Source organism: Pristis pectinata, chromosome 24 (assembly GCF_009764475.1).
Source record: "Pristis pectinata isolate sPriPec2 chromosome 24, sPriPec2.1.pri, whole genome shotgun sequence".
Taxonomy (NCBI): Eukaryota; Metazoa; Chordata; class Chondrichthyes; order Rhinopristiformes; family Pristidae; genus Pristis; species Pristis pectinata.
The window spans coordinates 6295070-6314311 of NC_067428.1; the positions used below are offsets into that span (position 1 = coordinate 6295070).

Below are 19242 nucleotides of genomic sequence, written 5' to 3' on the forward strand. Positions count from 1 at the left end.
ACCATTCACCTCTCTCCCTGCATTACCGACCCACATGTATGGCCGTGCCTGCATCCCCAGGGAAAAACTCTCCCAAATCAGTACTCTGAATATCATACAGTTAGGGAACCGGCTGTCCTCGGGGATCTCCTGACCCATCTGCCTGCTCTTCTCTGTCTGTCTGCCGGTCGCCCGGTCCCCCGCTGCCTGCACTCACTTCAGCTGCAGGATGATCACCTCCTGAAACCTGCTGCACACCAAACCTTCAGACTTGGGGATGGACTGTTGTTGCTCGAGCTCCTCCGGCTGCCAACACTTCCTGCTCCTGTGGTTGTCCAGGGAATGGGAAGCATCCCGAGGTCCCACATTTCCAAGGTTCCCATTCCCAAGGCTCTGAGATTTCCTGCCAGGCCCCTGTTTATCAAACTGTCTCAATGAACAAGTGAAGACTACACTCACGACACCACCAGTATTCAATGACTTATTGCCTGACTTACCCAACAAGCCTATTTAAATCCCTGGGTCTTTGTTGTAACCAAATGTTTGTGTGAACTCACTGGGACCCTGAGGGCCTGGTGAAGGACTGGAGATGGACACAGACCGGGCAAAGATGGGAGGTTCCCTCCCCGAGAGGTTTAATGAGTCTTCGACAGTTTCCGTCAGACAGTTCACTGTTACTGAAACCAGATTTCATCCCCACATTTAGACCTAATTCAAACCCTCAATCTGTCAGGGTGGGTTTGATCTCAATGTCTGAATGACTGATGTGGGAACAGGAAGCCTGCAGTGTCCTCCCCTGTTGTAACTGGAGGTGTGAGGGGCATCTCTGGACTGTGGGGTGGAGTGCGGCAACAACTGAATCAGGGGAATGAAGGGAGAAAGTGGCAAACATCAGACAATGAGCGACCTGCTCATTCACGGTTGTTTTGAACAGATCAGTCAGTTGCTGACACTGTTCTGGGTTCCATCGGCAGCGGCGACCACAGTCTGTAACAGATACAGCGACTGAAGGGAGGCAGGTAGCTGACAGGCAGCAACGACTCAGCCCAGACTCTGACTCAGCCTCCGGTCGTGTCGGTGAATCCAGGAGCCACGGACACACTGAAATGCAACATCGGGACCACGGATTGCAATTATGTGAATTGGTCCAAGCAAACGCCGTGATCAACTCTACAGTTTATCCTGTATTACCATCACCCACTCAGCGCCCCGACCTGTGGGTCTGAGGTGGGGAAAGTTTCTTTTTCTCCCGGTGCCGTAAGCATTTGCAATTCTCTTCCTCAAGGGGCGGTGGAAGCGGAGTCCATGAATATTTTTCAGTTGGAGGTGGACAGATACAATTTTAGAAAGGGAGCGAAAGGTTAACAGGAATACGCAAAAATGGAACGTTAAGGCTACGCTCAGATCAGCAGTAAATTTACTGAATGGCAGCGCAGGTTAGAGGGGCCGAGTGGTCTACTCCTGCTCCTAAACTGTATGTTCAAGTGGAAATCTACCCACTTGCTTGCATGACACAGCCCCGACCGGAGGATCTTACCTGACTGAACAATGCTGTACTTCACTCGGAAATAGACAGCTCCGCACAGCAACCCCTTGGACCACTCTGACCCAATCTATCCATCGTTCAGTTGGTGGCAAGTGCCAGCTCATGTCTGATTGGCAGGGGCTTATGGAAGCTTCCTCCCCTTCACAAGGAAGAGACTCAAACGATTCCATCTTCAGTGGAGGGGTCAGGAGCCGGCCGGGTGCTTGAACACCCACAACACTGACTCAAAGTCAAACAGCACCCTCGCCTGGAAGAAGAGCTTCCCTTTCTGAGTGTTCCCCCATTCACTGTTTTGAGACTGGCGCCAGGTTTGTTTTCCCAAAACACAAACACTTCAGCACTGGGCTCCTGCGAAAGAAAACATACACACCAAATAACCACCCTGCAATGACCAAGACCCACCATTCCCATCAATCAGAGAAATCTCACACCGACCTGTTCCCAAGTTGCCTTCCCCTGTTAGTGATATCTCAGCGCTCCCTGCAGGAGAAAAAGAATTATTTATTTGGACAAATGTAATGCGGAGAAAGTCCTTCGGTGTTCAGATATTGCAGCAGAAACCTCACTCTGGAATGGCTGAAATCCTGTTGTGTTTCTGTCTGAGTTGGTGGGGGTGGGTTTTATGGTGGAAGAGAGAGAGAGAGAGAGAGAGAGAGAGAGAGAGAGAGAGAGAGAGAGAGAGAGAGAGATGAGATGAGGGAAGGAGCCCCGGGGATAGAGGGGTGGAGAAGAAAAGGAGCTGGGAGTGGGGAGGGATGGGCTACGGAGGGAGAGGTCGAGTGGGAACCGAGCAACCCTGGAACAGACGGAAGGTTTTATCTTATCTCTTCCCTCCCTCTTTCTCACACCCTGCTTCCTCTCTCCCTCCCTCCGTCTATTTCCCATCTCCCTTACATCCATCTTCCCCGCCTCTCTCCTCCCAACCTGTCCTCCCACGCTGTTGTACCTCTCACTATGTTAAACATCCCACTTCTGTCCCAACCACCCCGTCTCTCTCTCTCTCTCTCTGTCTGTCTGTCTGTCTGTCTGTCTGTCTCTCTCCCTCTCTCTCTCTCTCTCTCTCTCTCCCTCTCTCTCACTCTCTCTCTCTCTCTCTCTCTCTCTCTCTCTCTCTCTCTCTCTCTCTCTCTCTCTCTCTCTCTCACTGCTAAAGGAGAGATCTTTACGGATTACTGGTGGAATTGCAAAGTGGAGGTGATTTGTATTCAAAATTGACGAAGTGGTCTGCCTCTGTTGTACAGCGTCATGCTCCTTATTTAAGGAAGAATATAATTGGACTATAAACAATATAGAGAAGGTTTACTGGACTCATGACTCGGATGTGAAGGTCGTCTTGTGAGGAAAGTTGAGGCCTGTGTCCACTGGAGATTTGCAGAGTGAGAGGGGCCTTGATTGAACCATCAGATCCTGAGGGGTCTCGGCAGTGCGGGTGGGGACAGTTTGTTTCCTGTTGTGGGAGCATCTGGAACAAGTTGTCAGTGTTAAGTAATCAGGGGCCTCGCATTTAAGACGGAGGGGAGGCAAAGTTTTCTCTCAAGGCGCCCTAAGCCTTTGGAACTCTCTTCCGTAAGAGGCGGTGGAAGTGAAGTTAATGAATGTTTTCTGAATCAGTGGTGGACAGATACTTGATCAGCAAGGTGTGGTGGGATTGAAAACTTATCGGGAGCACGGAGGAATGAGACACTGAGGTTACAATCAGATCAGCTGTAATCTTATTGAAAGCCTGAGCAGGTCCGAAGGGCCTGGTGGTCTACTACTACAACTAAATTATATGTTCATGTGGAAATCTCCGATTTATCACCATGATGCAGCCCTCACCGGACGGTCTCATCGCACTGATTAATGCTGGACTTCACTCGGAAATAGACAGCTCCGCACAGCAACCCCTTGGCCCACTCTCACCCAATCTATCCATCGTTCAGTTGGTGGCCAATTGCCAGCTCACGTCTGATTGGCAGGCACTTGTGACAGCTTCATCCCATCACAAGGAAGAAACTCAGATCACTCTATCTTCAGTGAACGTGTCAGGAGATGTCCGGGTGCTTGAACACTCACAACACTGACTCCAAGTCAAACAGCATCCTCGCCTGGAAGAAGAGCTTCCCTTTCTGAGTGTTCCCTCATTCACTTTGTTGAGACTGGCCCCAGGTTTGATTCCCCACAAACAAGCACCGCAGCACTGGGCTCCTGGGAAAGTAAACATATTCACCAAATAACCATCCTGCAATGGCCAAGACCCACCATTCCCATCAAACAGAGAAATCTCACACCGACCTGTTCCCAAGTTGCCTTCCCCTGTTCGTGATATCTCAGCGCCCCCTGCAGGAGAGGAAAAAATAATTTGGACGAATTTTGAACTGAAGAAGAACTTCCGCATTCAAACATTGCAGCAGAAACATCTGTGCAATTGTTATTGATCAAAACACAGAATAAGGCCTCTCAGCCCTTTGGGTCTGTGTCAGCTCCCAACAGAACAATCCCATCGGTACCGTGTCCTCTCTCCTTATTTCCCTCATTCTCTCACACGTGCCATCAACTGCCCTTTGATTCTTTTGTTGCTTCTCTACACTGAGGGTAATTTACAGCGACTCATCTTTGGGATGTGGGAGGAAACTGAAGAACCCGGAGATCCCCGCGATGTCACAGGGAGAAAAAACAAACTCTGCACTGACAGTGCACGAGGTGCGGATCGAATCAGTGAGGCCTCAGCACGACCTGCTGCACCTCAATGCCCCCCCTCACATGCTGCCTTCGTGTCCTTGTGCCTGTCTCCCAAACGCATCGCCCACAGGTTCTGTCGGAATCAGTGGGTAGAAGGGGAAACGGACGGCAGCCCTGGGACTGGCGGGTTCAGCTTTGCTCTGCACCGTTTCCCCAAAATCAGCTGCAGTCCGAGCTCCCAGGCTGAAGTCCCGGATTTCAAATAATGGCTGAAATCCTGTTGTGTTTCTGTCTGAAGGGCAGGAGAGTTGGTGCGAGAGAGAGAGAGAGAGGTGGGAGTGGAGAGATGAGCTGAGATGGGGGAAGGAGCCCCGGGGATAGAGAGGTGGAGGAGAAAAGGAGCTGGGAGTGGGGAGGGATGGGCGACGGAGGGAGAGGTCGAGTGGGAACCGAGCAACCCTGGAATAGAATAAAGGTTTTGTCGGATCTCTTCCCTCCCTCTTTCTCACAACCCTGCTTCCTCTCTCCCTTCCCTCCATCTGTTTCCCGTCTCCCTAACATCCAGCTTCCCCGCCTCTCTCCTCCCAACTCGTCCTCCCACGCTGTTGTACCTCTCAATTTGTTAAACATCCCCCTTCTACCCCAACCACCCCGTGTCTCTCTCTCTCCCTCTGTCTGTCGCTCTTTGTCTATCTGTCTGTCTGTCACTCTCTCTCTCACACAATAAAGGCGAGATCAATGCGGTTTACTTGTGGAATTGTAAAGCGGAGGGGGTTTGTACTCAAACCTGGTGAAGTGGTCTGCCTCTGTTCTGCAGAGCAGTGGCGCACACCATCAGCCTCCTTATTTAAGGAAGGATATAATTGCACTAGAAACAACACAGAGAAGGTTTACTGGACTCACTCCTCGGATGTGAAGATTATCCGGTGAGGAAAGGTGAGGCCTGTGTCCACTGGAGATTTGCAGAGTGAGAGGGGCCTTGTTTGAAGCATCAGATCCTGAGAAGTCTCGGCAGGGCGGGTGTGGACAGTTTGTTTCCTGTTTTGAGAACATCCGGAACAAGTTGTTGGTGTTTAATAATCAGGGGCCTCCCATTTAAGATGGAGATGAAGCAAAGTTTTCTCTCAAGGCGCCCGAAGCCTGTGGAACTTACTTCCGTAAGAGGCGGTGGAAGTTGGAGTCAATGAATTTTTTTTTTCTGAATGAGTGATAGATACTTGATCAGCAAGGTGGGGTGGGCTTGAAAACTAATCAGGGGCATGAAGGAATGGGACATTAAGGTTGCAATCAGTTCAGCCATAATCTTATGGAATGGCTGATCACTTCCAAAGGGTCGAGTGGCCTACTTCTGCCCCTCAAGTGTATTTTCATGTGGAAATCTCCAACTTATCACCATGATGCAGCCCTCACTCTATCTTCAGTGAAAGTGTCAGGATCTGGCCGGGTGCTTGAACACCAACAACACTGACTCCAAGTCAAACAACACCCTCGTCTGGAAGAAGAGCTTCCCTTTCTGAGTGTTCCCTCATTCACTGTGTTGAGACTGGCCCCAGGTTTGATTTCCCAAATCACAAGCACTGCAGCACTGGGCTCCTGCGAAAGAAAATACACTCACCAAATAACCACCCTGCAATGGCCAAGACCCACCATTCCCATCAAACAGAGAAATCTCACACCGACCTGTTCCCAAGTTCCCTTCCCCTGTTCGTGATATCTCAGCGCCCCCTGCAGGAGAGGAAAAAAATCATTTCGATGAATTTTGAACTGAAAAAGAACTTCAGCATTCAAACATTGCAGCAGAAACCTCACTGTGCAATTGTTATTGATCAAAACACAGAATGAAGCCTCTCAGCCCTTTGGGTCTGTGTCAGTTCCCAACAGAACAATCCCATCAGTACCGTGTCCTCTCTCCTTATTTCCCTCATTCTCTCACACGTGCCATCAACTGCCCTTTGATTCTTTTGTTGCTTCGCTGCTCTCCAGGGTAATTTACAGTCCCATATCTTTGGACTGTGGGAGGAAAATGGAGCATCGGTGGGAAACTCCAGTGGTCACAGAGAGAACATACAAACTCCACACGGACAGGAACAAGATCAGGATCAAATCCAGGTCCCTGGAGCTGTGAGATATCAGCACTGCCTGCTGCAACTCCATGCCACTCCTCACATGCTGCCGAAGCATCCTTGTGCCTGTTTTCCAAAGGCACGGTCCACTGGTTCTGGAGGAAGGAGGTGGGTATAACGGGGAACGCCGGGGAGCCCTGGGGCTGGTGGGTTCAGTTTTGTTCTGCGTCGTTTTGACAAAAGCGGCTGAAGTCCGAGCCCGTGGGCTGAAGGTCAAGTGTGGGGGAACGATTGGAGCCAGTGGGGGAGAGGATTGAAGGCTGATTCACTCCACCCCACTCTCCAGCAAACTGCTGAAGGACTTCATCACCTGCACAGCCCTCGAGCTTATACCGAGCTGTGAAATCTGTCCTTTAGCAGTTTGCTGGAGGGTGAGGTGGAGTGAATCAGCCTTCAATCCTCTCCCCCACTGACTCTCCAATCGTTCCCCCATACTTGACCTTCAGCCCACGGGCTCGGACTGCAGCTGCTTCTGGCACAAGGGCGAAGAGCAAAGCTGAACCCAGCAGTCCCAGGGCTGCCTGGCCTTCCTCCTTAGAACCAGTGGAACATGCGTTTGGAAAACAGGCAGAAGGATGCTCAGGAGGTGGCATGGATGTGCAACAGGGAGTACTGATGTCTCACTGCTCCAGCCTCACGGGTCTGATCCCGACCTCGTGTACTGTCCGTGTGGAGTTTTCTATGTTCTCCCTGTGACCTCGCGGCTTTCCCTCGGGTGCTCCGGTTTCCTCCCACATCCAAAGATGTGTTGCTGTAAATTAACCCTCAGTGCGGCTAAACAACAAAAGAATCAAAGGGGAGCTGATGGCATGTGTGAGAAAGTAAAGGAAATTAGGAGAGAGGACATGCGACCGATGCGATTGTTCTGTTGGGAGCTGACACAGACCCAATGGACTGAATGGCCTGAATGGTCAATAACAATTCCACAGTGATGTTTCTGCTGCAATGTTTGAATACCGAAGTTCTTTTTCAGTTTAAAATTCGTCCACATGATTAATTATTTCTCTCCTGCAAGGGGCGCTGAGATATCACTAACAGGGGAAGGCAACTTGGGAACAGGTCGGTGTGAGATTTCTCTGTTTGATGGGATGGTGGGTCTTGGCCATTGCAGGGTAGTTATTTGGTGAGTATGTTTTCTTTCCCCGGAGCCCAGTGCTGCAGTGTTTGTGGTTTGGGAAAACAAATCTGGGGTCAGTCTCAACACAGTGAATGAGGGAACACTCAGAAAGGGAAGCTCTTCTTCCAGGCGAGGGTGCTGTTTGACTTGGAGTCAGTGTTGTGGGTGTTCAAGCACCCGGCCAGCTCCTGACCCCTCCACTGAAGATGGAGTCGTCTGAGTCTGTTCCTTGTAATGGGAAGGAAGTTTCCACAGGCCCTTCCAAGAAGGAGAAAGCGAGAGAACAACACGGAGAGATGGATGGAGGAATTGGGAGATTGGAGACGAGGGACGTTTGAAGGAAGTGGGTTGGGAAACGGGATGCGAGAGGGAGAAAGGAAGGAGAAGTTCCAAGAAAGAGGGAGAGAGGAGATCGGACAAAACTGTCCAGGGCTGCATTGTTCCCACTTCCCCCTCCCTCTGTCACCCTCCCCTCCCCACTCCCACCTCCTACCGTTCTCCGCTTCTTCCGCCACCAGGGGTCTTGCTGTCATCTCGCCTTCTCGCTCCCTCCCTCCCTTCCTCCCCCAGCAACATTCCTGTCCCTCAGACCGAAAGACAGCAGGATTTCAGACATTATTTGATCTCTCGGACTTCATTGGTCGCTGTCGACCACCTCGTCCATCGAGGCACCGGGAAGGAGGGGCCGCGAAAATGGGCTCTGAGCCCGGCCACAGAGATGGTGGGGAGGGAGGGTAAGGATCGGGTGCAGGAAGCAGTGGAGCGGGTGGTAGGGAGGAGAAGGGAGGGAGGTCGAGGGTCCGATTCAGGCGGCAGGGGAAGGGAGATCAGGAACTTAGGTGAAAGCAAGCCCCTTGTACCCTGTCACCAGCACACACCAGAGGCTGCAGCATCGGCAGCAGGCAAACACCCACCATATGCGACCCCCAGCAACGGCCTCCCTCGAACTTCTCCTTCTCAGTCGCATCCGACCACTCCATCTTTGGGGTCCCGCACCCGGACACCAACGCCCAGTGGAAGCTTGAGGAGCCGCATCTCACCTTCTGACTGGGCACGTTTCATCCCTCGGGACCCAATCTTGAATTCAGACATTTCAGATCACCAGTTTGTGTCAGAATTGGTCAGTGGTGGTGAAGGTCATTGGCCCGGAATGTTCCCTCAGTTTTCCTCTCTCCACCGATGCTGCCTGACCACCTGCATATTTCCAGCAATTTTTGTGTTTACTTCCTTTATTATCCGTCCCAAGCGCCCACTATTTTGTTCTAATTTTATCATCACTGCCTTCCAATCATCCCCTCGCCTTTTCCTCGATTATTTCCTGTAGTCACAGAGTCATTGAGTAATGCAGCATTGAAATAGGCCCTTCGGCCCAAATCTTCCATGTCCACAATGGTGCCCCCCAAGTTAGTCCCATTGCCTGCTTTTGTCCAATTTCACTCTAAACCCTTTCTATGTATGTACTTATCCAAATGTCTTTTAAATATTGTTACTGTACCTGCCTCAGCCACTTTCTCTGGCAGCTCTTTCCATATATACACCATTCTCTTAGTGAGGAAGTTGCCCTTCAGGTCACTTTTAAATCTTTTACCTCTCACCTTAAAGCTATGCCCGCGAGTTTTTAGGTTCCCTTCCCTGGGAATATAGACTCTGTGTGTTCATCCTATTTATACCCCTCATGGGTTTATTCACCTCTATAAAGTCACCCCTCAATCTCCTACTTTCCAAGGAACAAAGTCCGAGTCCACCCAACCTCTTCCTATAACTCAGACCCTCGAGTCCTGCCAGCATCCTCATAAATCTTCTCTGCGCTCTTTCCAGTTTAATGATGTCTGTCCTATAACAGGGTGAACAAAACTGTACACAATGCTCCAAGTGCAGTTTCACCAACATCTTGTACAACTGCAACATAACCTTCCAACTCCTGTACTCAGTGCCCTGACTGATGAATACCATCGTGCCAAATGCCTTGTTCACCTCCCTGTGTACCTGTGATGCTGGTGTCAGCGAACTATGTACTTGTAGTTCTCGGTCCCTCTGTTCCACAACACTCCCCGGGGTCTGACCATTCACTCAATAAGTCCTCCCCTTGTTTGACTTCCCAAAATGCAACACTTCACACTGAGCTGAATTGAAACTCATTTGACAATCCTCGGCTCCCCTCCTCAACCGATCATGATCCTCCAGCAATGCTGAACTCTCAGGTGACCCACTCTATCCCGCACTACCCTTCTAATAAACCTATGGGATCTCTTGGGATTTTCCTGAACTGTGCCTGCCAGATCCGTCTCATACCCTCATTTTGCCCTCTGATATCCTTCTTAAGTGCAGTCCTGCACTTCTGATAGTCATGGAGGGATTCGCTCGTTCCCGATTGCATAAACCCAATGTATGCCTCCTTCATTTTCCTGACCAGAGCCTTAGTATCTCCCCTCGGTCAGGATCCCCCGAACTTGCCAAATTTGCCCTTCACCGCGGACTCCTGACATCAGATTTTAAAGTCTTCCCACTTGCCAGTCATTCCTTTTCCAACAAGCAGTCTCACCCAATCGACCTTTTCAAGATTCCACCAAATCCCTCTAAAATTGGCCCTGCCCCAGTTTCAGACCTTAACCCGTGGACCCATCCTATCTTTCTCCAAAACTATTTCAAACATAATAGGATTATGGTAGGTGACTGAAGTGCCCCCAGACTGACACTTCAGTCCCTTACCCTACCTCATTGCCTCAGAGGAGGTCCATTGCTGCACCCTCTCCAGTGGGGTCCTCCATGTATTGATCAAGGAAAGATTGTTGGACACATTGAACAAACTCCACCCCATCCAAGCTGGTTGCACCATGTGTGGCCCAGTTAATGTTGGGAAAGGTAAAATCTCCCACTCACACTAGCCAACTACTCTGACAACTGTCTACGATCTCTCTCTGCATCTTATTATTTATTTTACTACTCATTATTGCTCACTGCTTATTTATTTTGTAACTTTCAGGAATTTTATGTCCATGTCTTGCACTGTACTGCTGCCCCAAAACAACAAATTTTATGGTATATGTCAGTGACAATAAACCTGATTCTGTTTCTGATTCTGATCTACTCCCCTAATTCCTGCTGATTATTGGGGTGGGGGTAGGGGCAATAATGCAGCCCATCAAAGTGACCATCGCCTTCTTGTTCCTATATTCCACCCATATGACCTCACTGGATGATCCCCCAAGTAGATCCTCTCAAACCTCTGTTGATATGTTCTTCCTCTCTAGAAAAGCAATTCACCCTCCTCCCCCCCACCTTCCTGTTCCTCTGTCAGGCCTGCAGCATCTGTACCCCGGAACATTGAGCAGCCAGGCCTGCCCTTCCCTCAGCCATGTTTCTGTTCTGACAATACTATCCCAGTCCCCAGAGCTAATCCACACACAGAGTTCATCCATCTTACCTGTTTAGTCTCTCGCATTGAAACAAATCTAGTGTAACCCAGTGTTTTTCCTCTCCCATTACTGTGCTCCTGGCTCTCCTGACCACTAAACTTTCTCTCACTGGCGACACTATTTCACCTTGAATTCTCATCGGCCTCTCTGATGCTCAGGGTCCAACTGCCCTGCCAATCTAGTCCAAAACCTCTCGAGCAGCATCATCGAATCACTCTAGCAGGATATTGATCCCCCTCCAGTTCAGGTGCAACCTGTCCCTCTGGTGCAGGTCACCTCTACCCGAGAAAATATCCCAATCATCTTAGAACCTGAATCCCTGCCCCTTGCACCAGCTCCTCAGCCTTGCATTCATCTGGCCCATCTTTGTATTCCTGTCCTCAGTAGCACGTGGCACTGGGAGAAATCCAGAGATCAAATCCCACGGGGTCCTGCATGTTAACTTCTTTCCCATCTCCCTATCCTCACTCCGCAGGACCTCATCCACTTTCTACAAATGTTGCTTGTACTAATGTGCACAACGACCTCTGACTGTTCACCGTCCCACTTGAGAATATTCTGCAACTGCTCAGACACATCCTTAACATGACACCCTTTCGCCAATTTTTAGGACATAAACTGAATGTACACAGGAGTGAACTTTTCCCTTGGAACAATCTGAAGTTATTCGATACTAACCCTCCTTTTAAAATTTTAAGAAATCATTTTACCTATTTGGGTGTCACAATTACTAAAAATTATAAACCTTTATTTGAAGAAAACTTTCTTACTTTATTGAATTATGTGAAAAGGGTCTTATTAAATTGGTAACCCCCTCTATATCGTTGATTGGGCGCATTAATTCTATTAAAATGTATATTTTACCTAAATTAACGTGTCTATTTCAGGCATTACGTGTTTTTATTCCTAAGTCTTTTTTGATTCCCTTGATTCAACTATATCTTCTTATATATGGGAAAATAAACATCCTAGATTAAATAAAGTTCACTTTCAGAAATTTAAAAATAATGGAGGCTATGCCTTACCCAACTTTAGGTTTTATTACTGGGCAGTCAATGTATGAAATCTTACGTGTTGGTTACATTATATTAATCATGAGGCCTGTCCAGTGTGGATTTCTTTGGGAGCTAATTCTGTTAAAAAAAATTTCTATGATCTCTTTGCTTGGCTCTTCACCTCCTTTATAATTAAATAAATTAACTCATAATTTGATAGTTGAACATGCTTTGAGGATTTGGTTACAATTTAGAAAATATTATGGTTTATTGAGATTTTCTCTGTCTGGTCCCATTGCTGCTAGTTGTTGTTTTAAACCTTCTATGACTGACAATTTTTAAAGAATGGGATAGATTGGGTATTACTTGTTTTCAGGATCTATTTGTTGGAGCAGATTTTGCAACATTTGAACAATTGTCAATTAAATATAATTTAGCAAAAACTCACTTTTTTCGATATTTGCAAATCAGAGACTTTCTCCAATGTCAAGTCCTGATAAGAACTTACTAGATGCAATTTTTAATTTGAAACCTTGTTATGATGGTTCAGTATCTGAGATCTATAGTAGGTTATCAGGAACAAATAAAGCTCCTTGACAAAATTAAAAATGCTTGGGAACATGATTTGCAGATTTCAATTTCTGAGGAAACTTGGAATGAAATTTTTAAATTGGTTAATACTTCATCATTATGTGCACGACACTCCCTCCTTCAGTTTAAAGTGGTCCATAGAGCTCACCTGTCCAAGGACAAGTTATCACACTTTTATTTGGATATATCTCCTTATTGTGATGAATGCAATAACGGAGAGGCTTCATTAATTCACATGTTTTGGTCATGTCCGAGTCTGAAAAAATACTGGATAGATGTATTTCAAGCCTTGTCTGTGCTTTTTAAAATAAATTTAAAGCTAAATCCTTTAACTGCATTATCTGGGATTGTTGGAGAAAAAGATATAATTTTGGAGACTTCCGATTTACACATATTGGCCTTTATTTCTCTTATAGGCAGGAGGGCTGTGTTGCTTAAATGGAAGGAAGTTACTATCCACACTCATGTTCAATGGCTATGGGATGTTATGTCATTTCTAAATTTAGAGAAGACCCATTGTTCAATTTCTGCATCTAATCTGGACTTTCAAATATTATGGGGACCTTTGCTGAACTACTTTCAAAACCATTGATTTGGTGCTTAAAGTACAGATACTGGCTAATACTGTTATACCTTTAGGGCTTTTTTTTTGTCCTTTTTTTAACCAAACAGCTTCGGTCTTGGTAGTGGGTTTATATTTTTTTATAATAAAATTATTCCACTTTATTAAATTAATTTGGTATCATTTCTGTTTATCAATATGAAGTATTGTGATTTCAAGTGTGATTCAATACAATGTATTTTGTAACATTGTGTCTTTTGTTTTGTTTCATGTACTTTGGATTTTCTATCTGGAATTAATAAGAAGTTATGTTCTGAAGAAAAAGACAGCACCAGGAGGCAACACACCGCCCTGGTGTCTCTTCTGCGGCCACAGAATCTCCTGTCTGTTCCCCTAACCAGCGAATCTCCTATCACGAACGCCCTTGTCTGACTGCACGCTTTCCCACTGACCCCCAGGGCCGGTCACAGTGCCAGTAACTGCTGCTGCTGCCCACAGAAAGGTCACACCCCCAAAAGTACCCAAGGAGGTAAAAATGTTACAGAGGGGAATGGCCACAGAGAGCCCTGAACTGCCACCTTACTCCCTTTGTCTTTCATGGTGGTCACCCAGTGACCTGTTGCCTGGACCTTTGGTGTGACCACCTCACGAAAACCCTTATCGATGATGCTCCCAGCTCAGCAATGGAACTTTCCGACCTTCTTTCCTGATATTCGGTGTCCGAGGCTGCCGCAGAGGAGCGGTTTCCTCTCACTTCAGGGAACCAGGACACGGACCGGAGCAGAGAGACGAGTCTCCTCCCACCTCCCACCCGCTGTCAGAATGGGAAGAGCACGCAACGTAACGACACCCACACACGGATATCATTCCTGCACTGATCATCTTTATTGGGAGTTAATCACCGTTACCGTCTGTCAGTCTGATACTGATGACGAATCACAAAAACATTCATTAATTATTTTAATTAGATCCATCCCTGGTGCCAGAGAAAACCATTCACCGGCTGAAATTTCCAATGATGCCAAGTAACTGGTCACTTTAACCCCGTGTAGCCTCTCGGTGTTGAAACAGAACAAAAACAGCCTCGGGTACAAATATTCCAGGAACACGCTGGAAACCACAGAAAGCGGAACAGAAGCACAGAGTACAGTGAAGAGCGAGCGCACAGAGTGGGAGAGGGGGTGAAAGATGCAAAGCAGTGATCTCCCGGTAATCAGGGAGCAAACACGCCCGCAGCCGCGCTCTGTTCAACAGCTGGATTGTGCGACAGTTGCGGATATTTTCGAGGCTGCTCCTTGTTGAACTGTGCAGGAGTACACCCTCCCACTGCTCCAGTCGCTGCCGGGCACCGTCAGGTAGCTGCTGAGACTGAAGGTGTTGTCCGTGTTCCGCCTCACCGCGCTGGTTTCCACCTGACTGCTCGTCGGACTCCCGTCCACTGTCCAGCTGACGGCAGGGAAGCCCACTGACAGTTTACTGACCAGGCAAACTAAGGTGCCCGCTCCTTTAGCGGAGATCTCCTCGGATGACGGCCCAAGTAATTTTACTGAAGGGTCCGGGAGCTGCTGAGCTGGAACGGGAACAAGAGAAGACGTGTTTCAGGTCACGGAAGAACTCGCGTCATTTCACAATTTGACACAAAGGTTCCTGCTTCCTATAGTGGGAACAGAGTCTCACTGAGGGACAGGGCAGTGTCCATGGAGGACAGTGCATATTGGTCAACACTGAAGAACGATACATTTGAGGTCAAGTTCTTGTTTTAGGATCCTCCTGGTGACTCGCTGTTTTCCAGCATCACCCGATCGGTGACCTCACCTCCAGCTCCCAGGGTCTACCCCGGCTTGTACCACAGGAGCTGACTGGGGGAGAGTCCCCCAGGGAGGTCTCACTTAGCCTCAGTACTTCTGGTTCGTGAGGGAAAAGATCCATGATTCCAGTTCCAACCACCAACCAGTGACCTTCGCTCTGGAACCAGTGATTGCCGGTGGAAGATCTACTCCAACCGGTGATGACATTGGCACCGAGTCATTAACGGACTTGAGACACACACCGGCACCAGCGGCGACCCCTCATCAGTTTAATGTGCCCACTCACGGTGCCGCCAGCGACACGTTGCTCCTCTTCCCTTCTCCCCACCCACCCATCACTAATGCCCCCGCTGTGCCACCCACTGCTGTCGGGGGAATAAACCCATCTCACACTCTGCACTGCCCCAGTGGGCGAGGGCACAAGGTGCGCGGTCCTGAGCTTCACGGAGCAGGACAAGGCAGGTCGCTCTGTGATCTGGGATGATGTCGAGGGATTCGGCTCCCACTCACTGTGGGGGAAGGGAGGTGGGATACTCCCCAGACCCGGAACTCCGGCCTCAGTCGGTGCAGCGACCGCAATCGCTGAGCAGCGGTCCCCGGAAAGGAGCAGCGCTCAAGGGAATAGATGGCAGAAGAGAGGGGGCAAGGACTGGGCAATGGGAGAGGGGCTTTTATTGGATGGGTGTCTGCAGGAGATTCCACCCTCACTGGGAGGATTGGAGGTTCAGTGAAAGTCCGAGGGAGGTTTCGTTGGTGGATCCTAATGCAATAACTTGAAACTTGTCATTCTCCTGTCTTGACAACTGTGGGCTGACTTCAGTCGGCAATGTCCTGTCCCCAGTGAGACTCAGGGCCCCACTTTAGGAAGATGGAACCCCTCACGTTCTCTTCTACCAAACCAACACAAAAGCAGACAAACTGACGGGACGGAAGTCGCGCAAACTCACATAGAGAGGGCGAGTTCGTGTCCGAAACATATATTGAAGAGCACATGTCAGGGACAAAGCACACGGTACCAGAAATTGCACAAATTCACACAATGTTTTATCAGGAAGTTCAACTAAATAAAGAAATGTGGTCATTAAAAGACGGTAACAATTCACTGAACACAACCCTCGACTAGAAACTGGAGCTTGACAAGAAACAGGATTGTATTGTAAATCAATATTTTTACAGTAAAATCCGCCAGGAAACAATAAGGTTTCAATTATTAATTGCCAGGTGATTGTATTTATGCCGTTAGTAATTGCAGGAAGGATTTCTCAGACACTTACCTGTAACAAAGAGCTTGGTCCCTGGGCCGAACACATTAGCACTGATCGATGAAAACCACTTTCCGCAATAATAGACGGCAGCGTCATTCAGCTCCACGTTCTTTATGATTAACTGGTAAACGGTGCCGGCGCTGTTGGCTGTCGACGTGAAACGGTCGCTGCTGAACCCAGGCCCATAGCTCGGGGCGCTGTTACTGTAATAGTAATAGAGGATCAATTGCGGCGTTGTTCCCGGTGTCTGCTTGTAAAAGCTAACATAATAGCTATCCTTGGTCCCGATGTTACATTTCAATGTTGCCGTGGCTCCTGGATTCACCGATACGACCGGAGGCTGAGTCAGAGTCTGGGACTCTCCAGCTGGAAAAGAGCAGGGATTCAACTTTAACCATTGACTCTTTAATGTGACCCCAAGAGCCCCCATCAGCAACCGCTGGCTGTGCAGACTTGCTGCCTGTACTTACAGTCCAGCCACAGTGCCAGAGACCAGAAAAAGCACAGCGTCCGCATCGTTGCTGCCCGTCAGCTTCCTGCCTCCCTTCAGCCGCTGTCTCTGTGACAGACTGTGGCCGCCGCTGCCGATGGAACCCAGTTATAGAGCCATTCACACCAAGGAGGAAATCCATGCAAATCAGGGCGACTCACACTGACCAACCAGAGCAAGGATCTGTAACCCTCCCATTCGCTGTTGGACCCCGTCAGCTTGAGGCGGCGACACTGTCAGCAACTGACTGATCTGTTCAAAACAACCCGTGAATGAGCAGGTCGCTCATTGTCTGATGTTTCCCACTTTCTCCCTTCATTCCCCTGATTCAGTTGTTGCCGCACTCCATCCCTCAGTCCAGAGATGCCCCTCACACCTCCAGTTACAACAGGGTAGGACACTGCAGGCTTCCTGTTCCCACATCAGTCATTCAGACATTGAGATCCAACCCACCCTGACAAATTGAAGGTTTGAATTCGGTTTAAATGTGGGGATGAAATCTGGTCTCAGTAACAGTGAACTGTCGGACGGCCCTTTGCGGGAGGGAATCTCCCATGTTTATCCGGTCTGTGTCCATGTCCAGTCCCACAACATGCCCTCAGGGTCCCAGTGAGTTCACACAAGCATTTGGTTTTAAAAAAGACCCAGGGTTTTAAATAGGTTCGTTGGGTAAGTCAGGCAATAAGGCATTGACAAGTCATGGTGTTTTGAGTGAAGCCTTTACTTGTTCATTGTGATGGTCTGATAAAAACAGGCCTGGCAGGGAATTTCAGATCTGTGGGAATGGGCATCCTGGGCAATGTGGGACCTCGGGATGCTTCCTGTTCCCTGGACAACCACAGGTACTGGAAGTGTTAGCAGCTGGAGGAGCTCGAGCAACAACAGTCCATCCCCAAGGCTGAAGGTTTTGTGTCTAGCAGGTTTTGGAGATGGTCATCCTGCAGCTGAAGTGAGTACAGGCAGTGGGAGACTGGGAGACCAGCAGACAGACAGAGAAGAGCCGGCAGATGGGTCAGGAGACCCCTGAGGACACCCTTCTCTCTAAAGGTATGATATTCTGAGTACTGATTGGGGAGAGTCTTCCCCTGGGGATGGAGAAACCACTATACAGGCGGGGCAGTTGTAAAAGGAGAGAGGTGAATGATCTGGAGAGGTACAGGAGAAGGGATTCTAATAGTGAAGGAGCAGACCAGTGTAAGTATGGAAAGCACAGGTCCCTTCAGGGAGCAAAAGAGGAATCTGTGCATGGAGCCAGGGGATGTGGGTAAGGACAAATGGATGCTTCTCATCTGTATTCCCTGAGGAGAAATGCACGGTAAATGGAGAGTTCAGGGAAAGGGACGGTGATATTCTGGAGCTTGTTAGACTTAAGAAGATGGAGGTATTGGTATTGGTTCATTATTGTCATGTACTGAGGTACAGTGAAAAACTTACCGATAGTACAGGTCAATTCATTACACAGTGCAGTTATATTGAGTTAGTACAGAGTGCATTGAGGTGGTACAGGTAAAAACAATAACAGTACAGAGTAAAGTGTCACAGCTACAGAGAAACTGCAGTGCAATAAGGTGCAAGGTCACAACAAGGTAGATCATGAGGTCAGAGTCCATCTCATCATTTCAGGGAACCGTTTAATAGTCTTATCACAGTGGTGTAGCAGCTGTCCTTAAGCCTCGTGGTACGTGCCCTCAGACTCCTGTATCTTCTATCTGATGGAAGGGGAGAGAAGAGAGAATGACCCTGGTGGGTGGGGTCTTTGATTATGCTGGCTGCTTCGCCAAGGCAGTGAGAGGTAAAGACAGAGCCAAGGAGGGGAGGCTGGTTTCCGTGATGCGCTGGGCTGTGTCCAGAAATCCCTGCAGTTTCTTGCGATCCTAGGCAGATCAGTTACCGTACCAAGCTGTGATGCATGCAGATAGGATGCTTTCTATGGCGCATCAATAAAAGTTGGTGAGTATTAAAGGGGACATACCGAATTTCTTTAGCCTCCTGAGGAAGTAGAGGCACTGGTGAGCTTTCTCTGCAGTGTCATCTACGTGATTTGACCTGGACAGGCTTTTGGTCATGTTCACTCCCAGGAACTTGAAGCTCTCAACCCTCTCTACCTCAGCACCATTGACGTGGACATGTGCATGTACACCGCCCCCTTTCCTGAAGTCAATGACCAGCTCTTTTGTCTTATTGACATTGAGGGAAAGGTTGTCGTCCTGACACCATGCCACTAAGCTCTCTATCTTTTTCCTGTACTCTGACTCATCACTGTTTGAGATACAGTCTACAACGGTGGTATCATCTGCAAACTTGTAGAGGGAGTTAGAGCAGAATCTGACCACATAGTCATGAGTATATTGGGAGTAGAGGGCTGTGGACACAGCCTTGTCGGGCACCAGTGTTGACAATAATCGTGCCGGAGTTATTGCTGCCTATCCTCACTGATTGCAGTCTGTTGGTTAGAAAATCAAGGGTCCAGTAACAGAGGGAGATATTGAGTTCCAGGTCTCAAAGTTTGATGATGAGTTTGCTTGGAAATATAGTATTGAAGGCAGAGCTGTAGTCAATAAACAATAGTCTTTACTGTCCAGATGCTCCAGAGCTGAGCGTAGGGCCAGGGAGATGGCATCTGCTGCAGACCTGTTTCGGTGATAGGCAAACTGCAGTGGGTCGAGATTTTCTGGGAGGCTGGAGTTGA

General features: G+C 48.6%; 1 protein-coding gene across 1 annotated transcript; it reads right to left on the bottom strand.

Moving 5' to 3' along the window:
- Positions 1-13853: 13853 nt before the first annotated feature.
- On the bottom strand, positions 13854-16642 carry LOC127582759 (immunoglobulin lambda-1 light chain-like). Its single transcript, XM_052038333.1, has 3 exons — positions 16534-16642; positions 16073-16429; positions 13854-14560 (listed from the first exon to the last, which is right to left on the bottom strand). The coding sequence occupies exons 1-3, from the start codon at positions 16577-16579 to the stop codon at positions 14238-14240; spliced, it is 726 nt and encodes a 241-aa protein (XP_051894293.1). The 5' UTR covers positions 16580-16642; the 3' UTR covers positions 13854-14237.
- Positions 16643-19242: the final 2600 nt, after the last annotated feature.

What these genes read in the sequence shown, in the direction of transcription:
- LOC127582759 (XM_052038333.1), bottom strand. Translation starts at nt 16,579, where the DNA reads ATGCGGACGCTGTGCTTTTTCTGGTCTCTGGCACTGTGGCTGGACT. An exon ending in TCTGGCACTGTGGCTGGACT is followed by an intron (nt 16,430 to 16,533) that starts GTAAGTACAGGC and finishes GCTCTTTTCCAG; the next exon opens with CTGGAGAGTCCCAGACTCTG. An exon ending in GACCAAGCTCTTTGTTACAG is followed by an intron (nt 14,561 to 16,072) that starts GTAAGTGTCTGA and finishes TTCCCGTTCCAG; the next exon opens with CTCAGCAGCTCCCGGACCCT.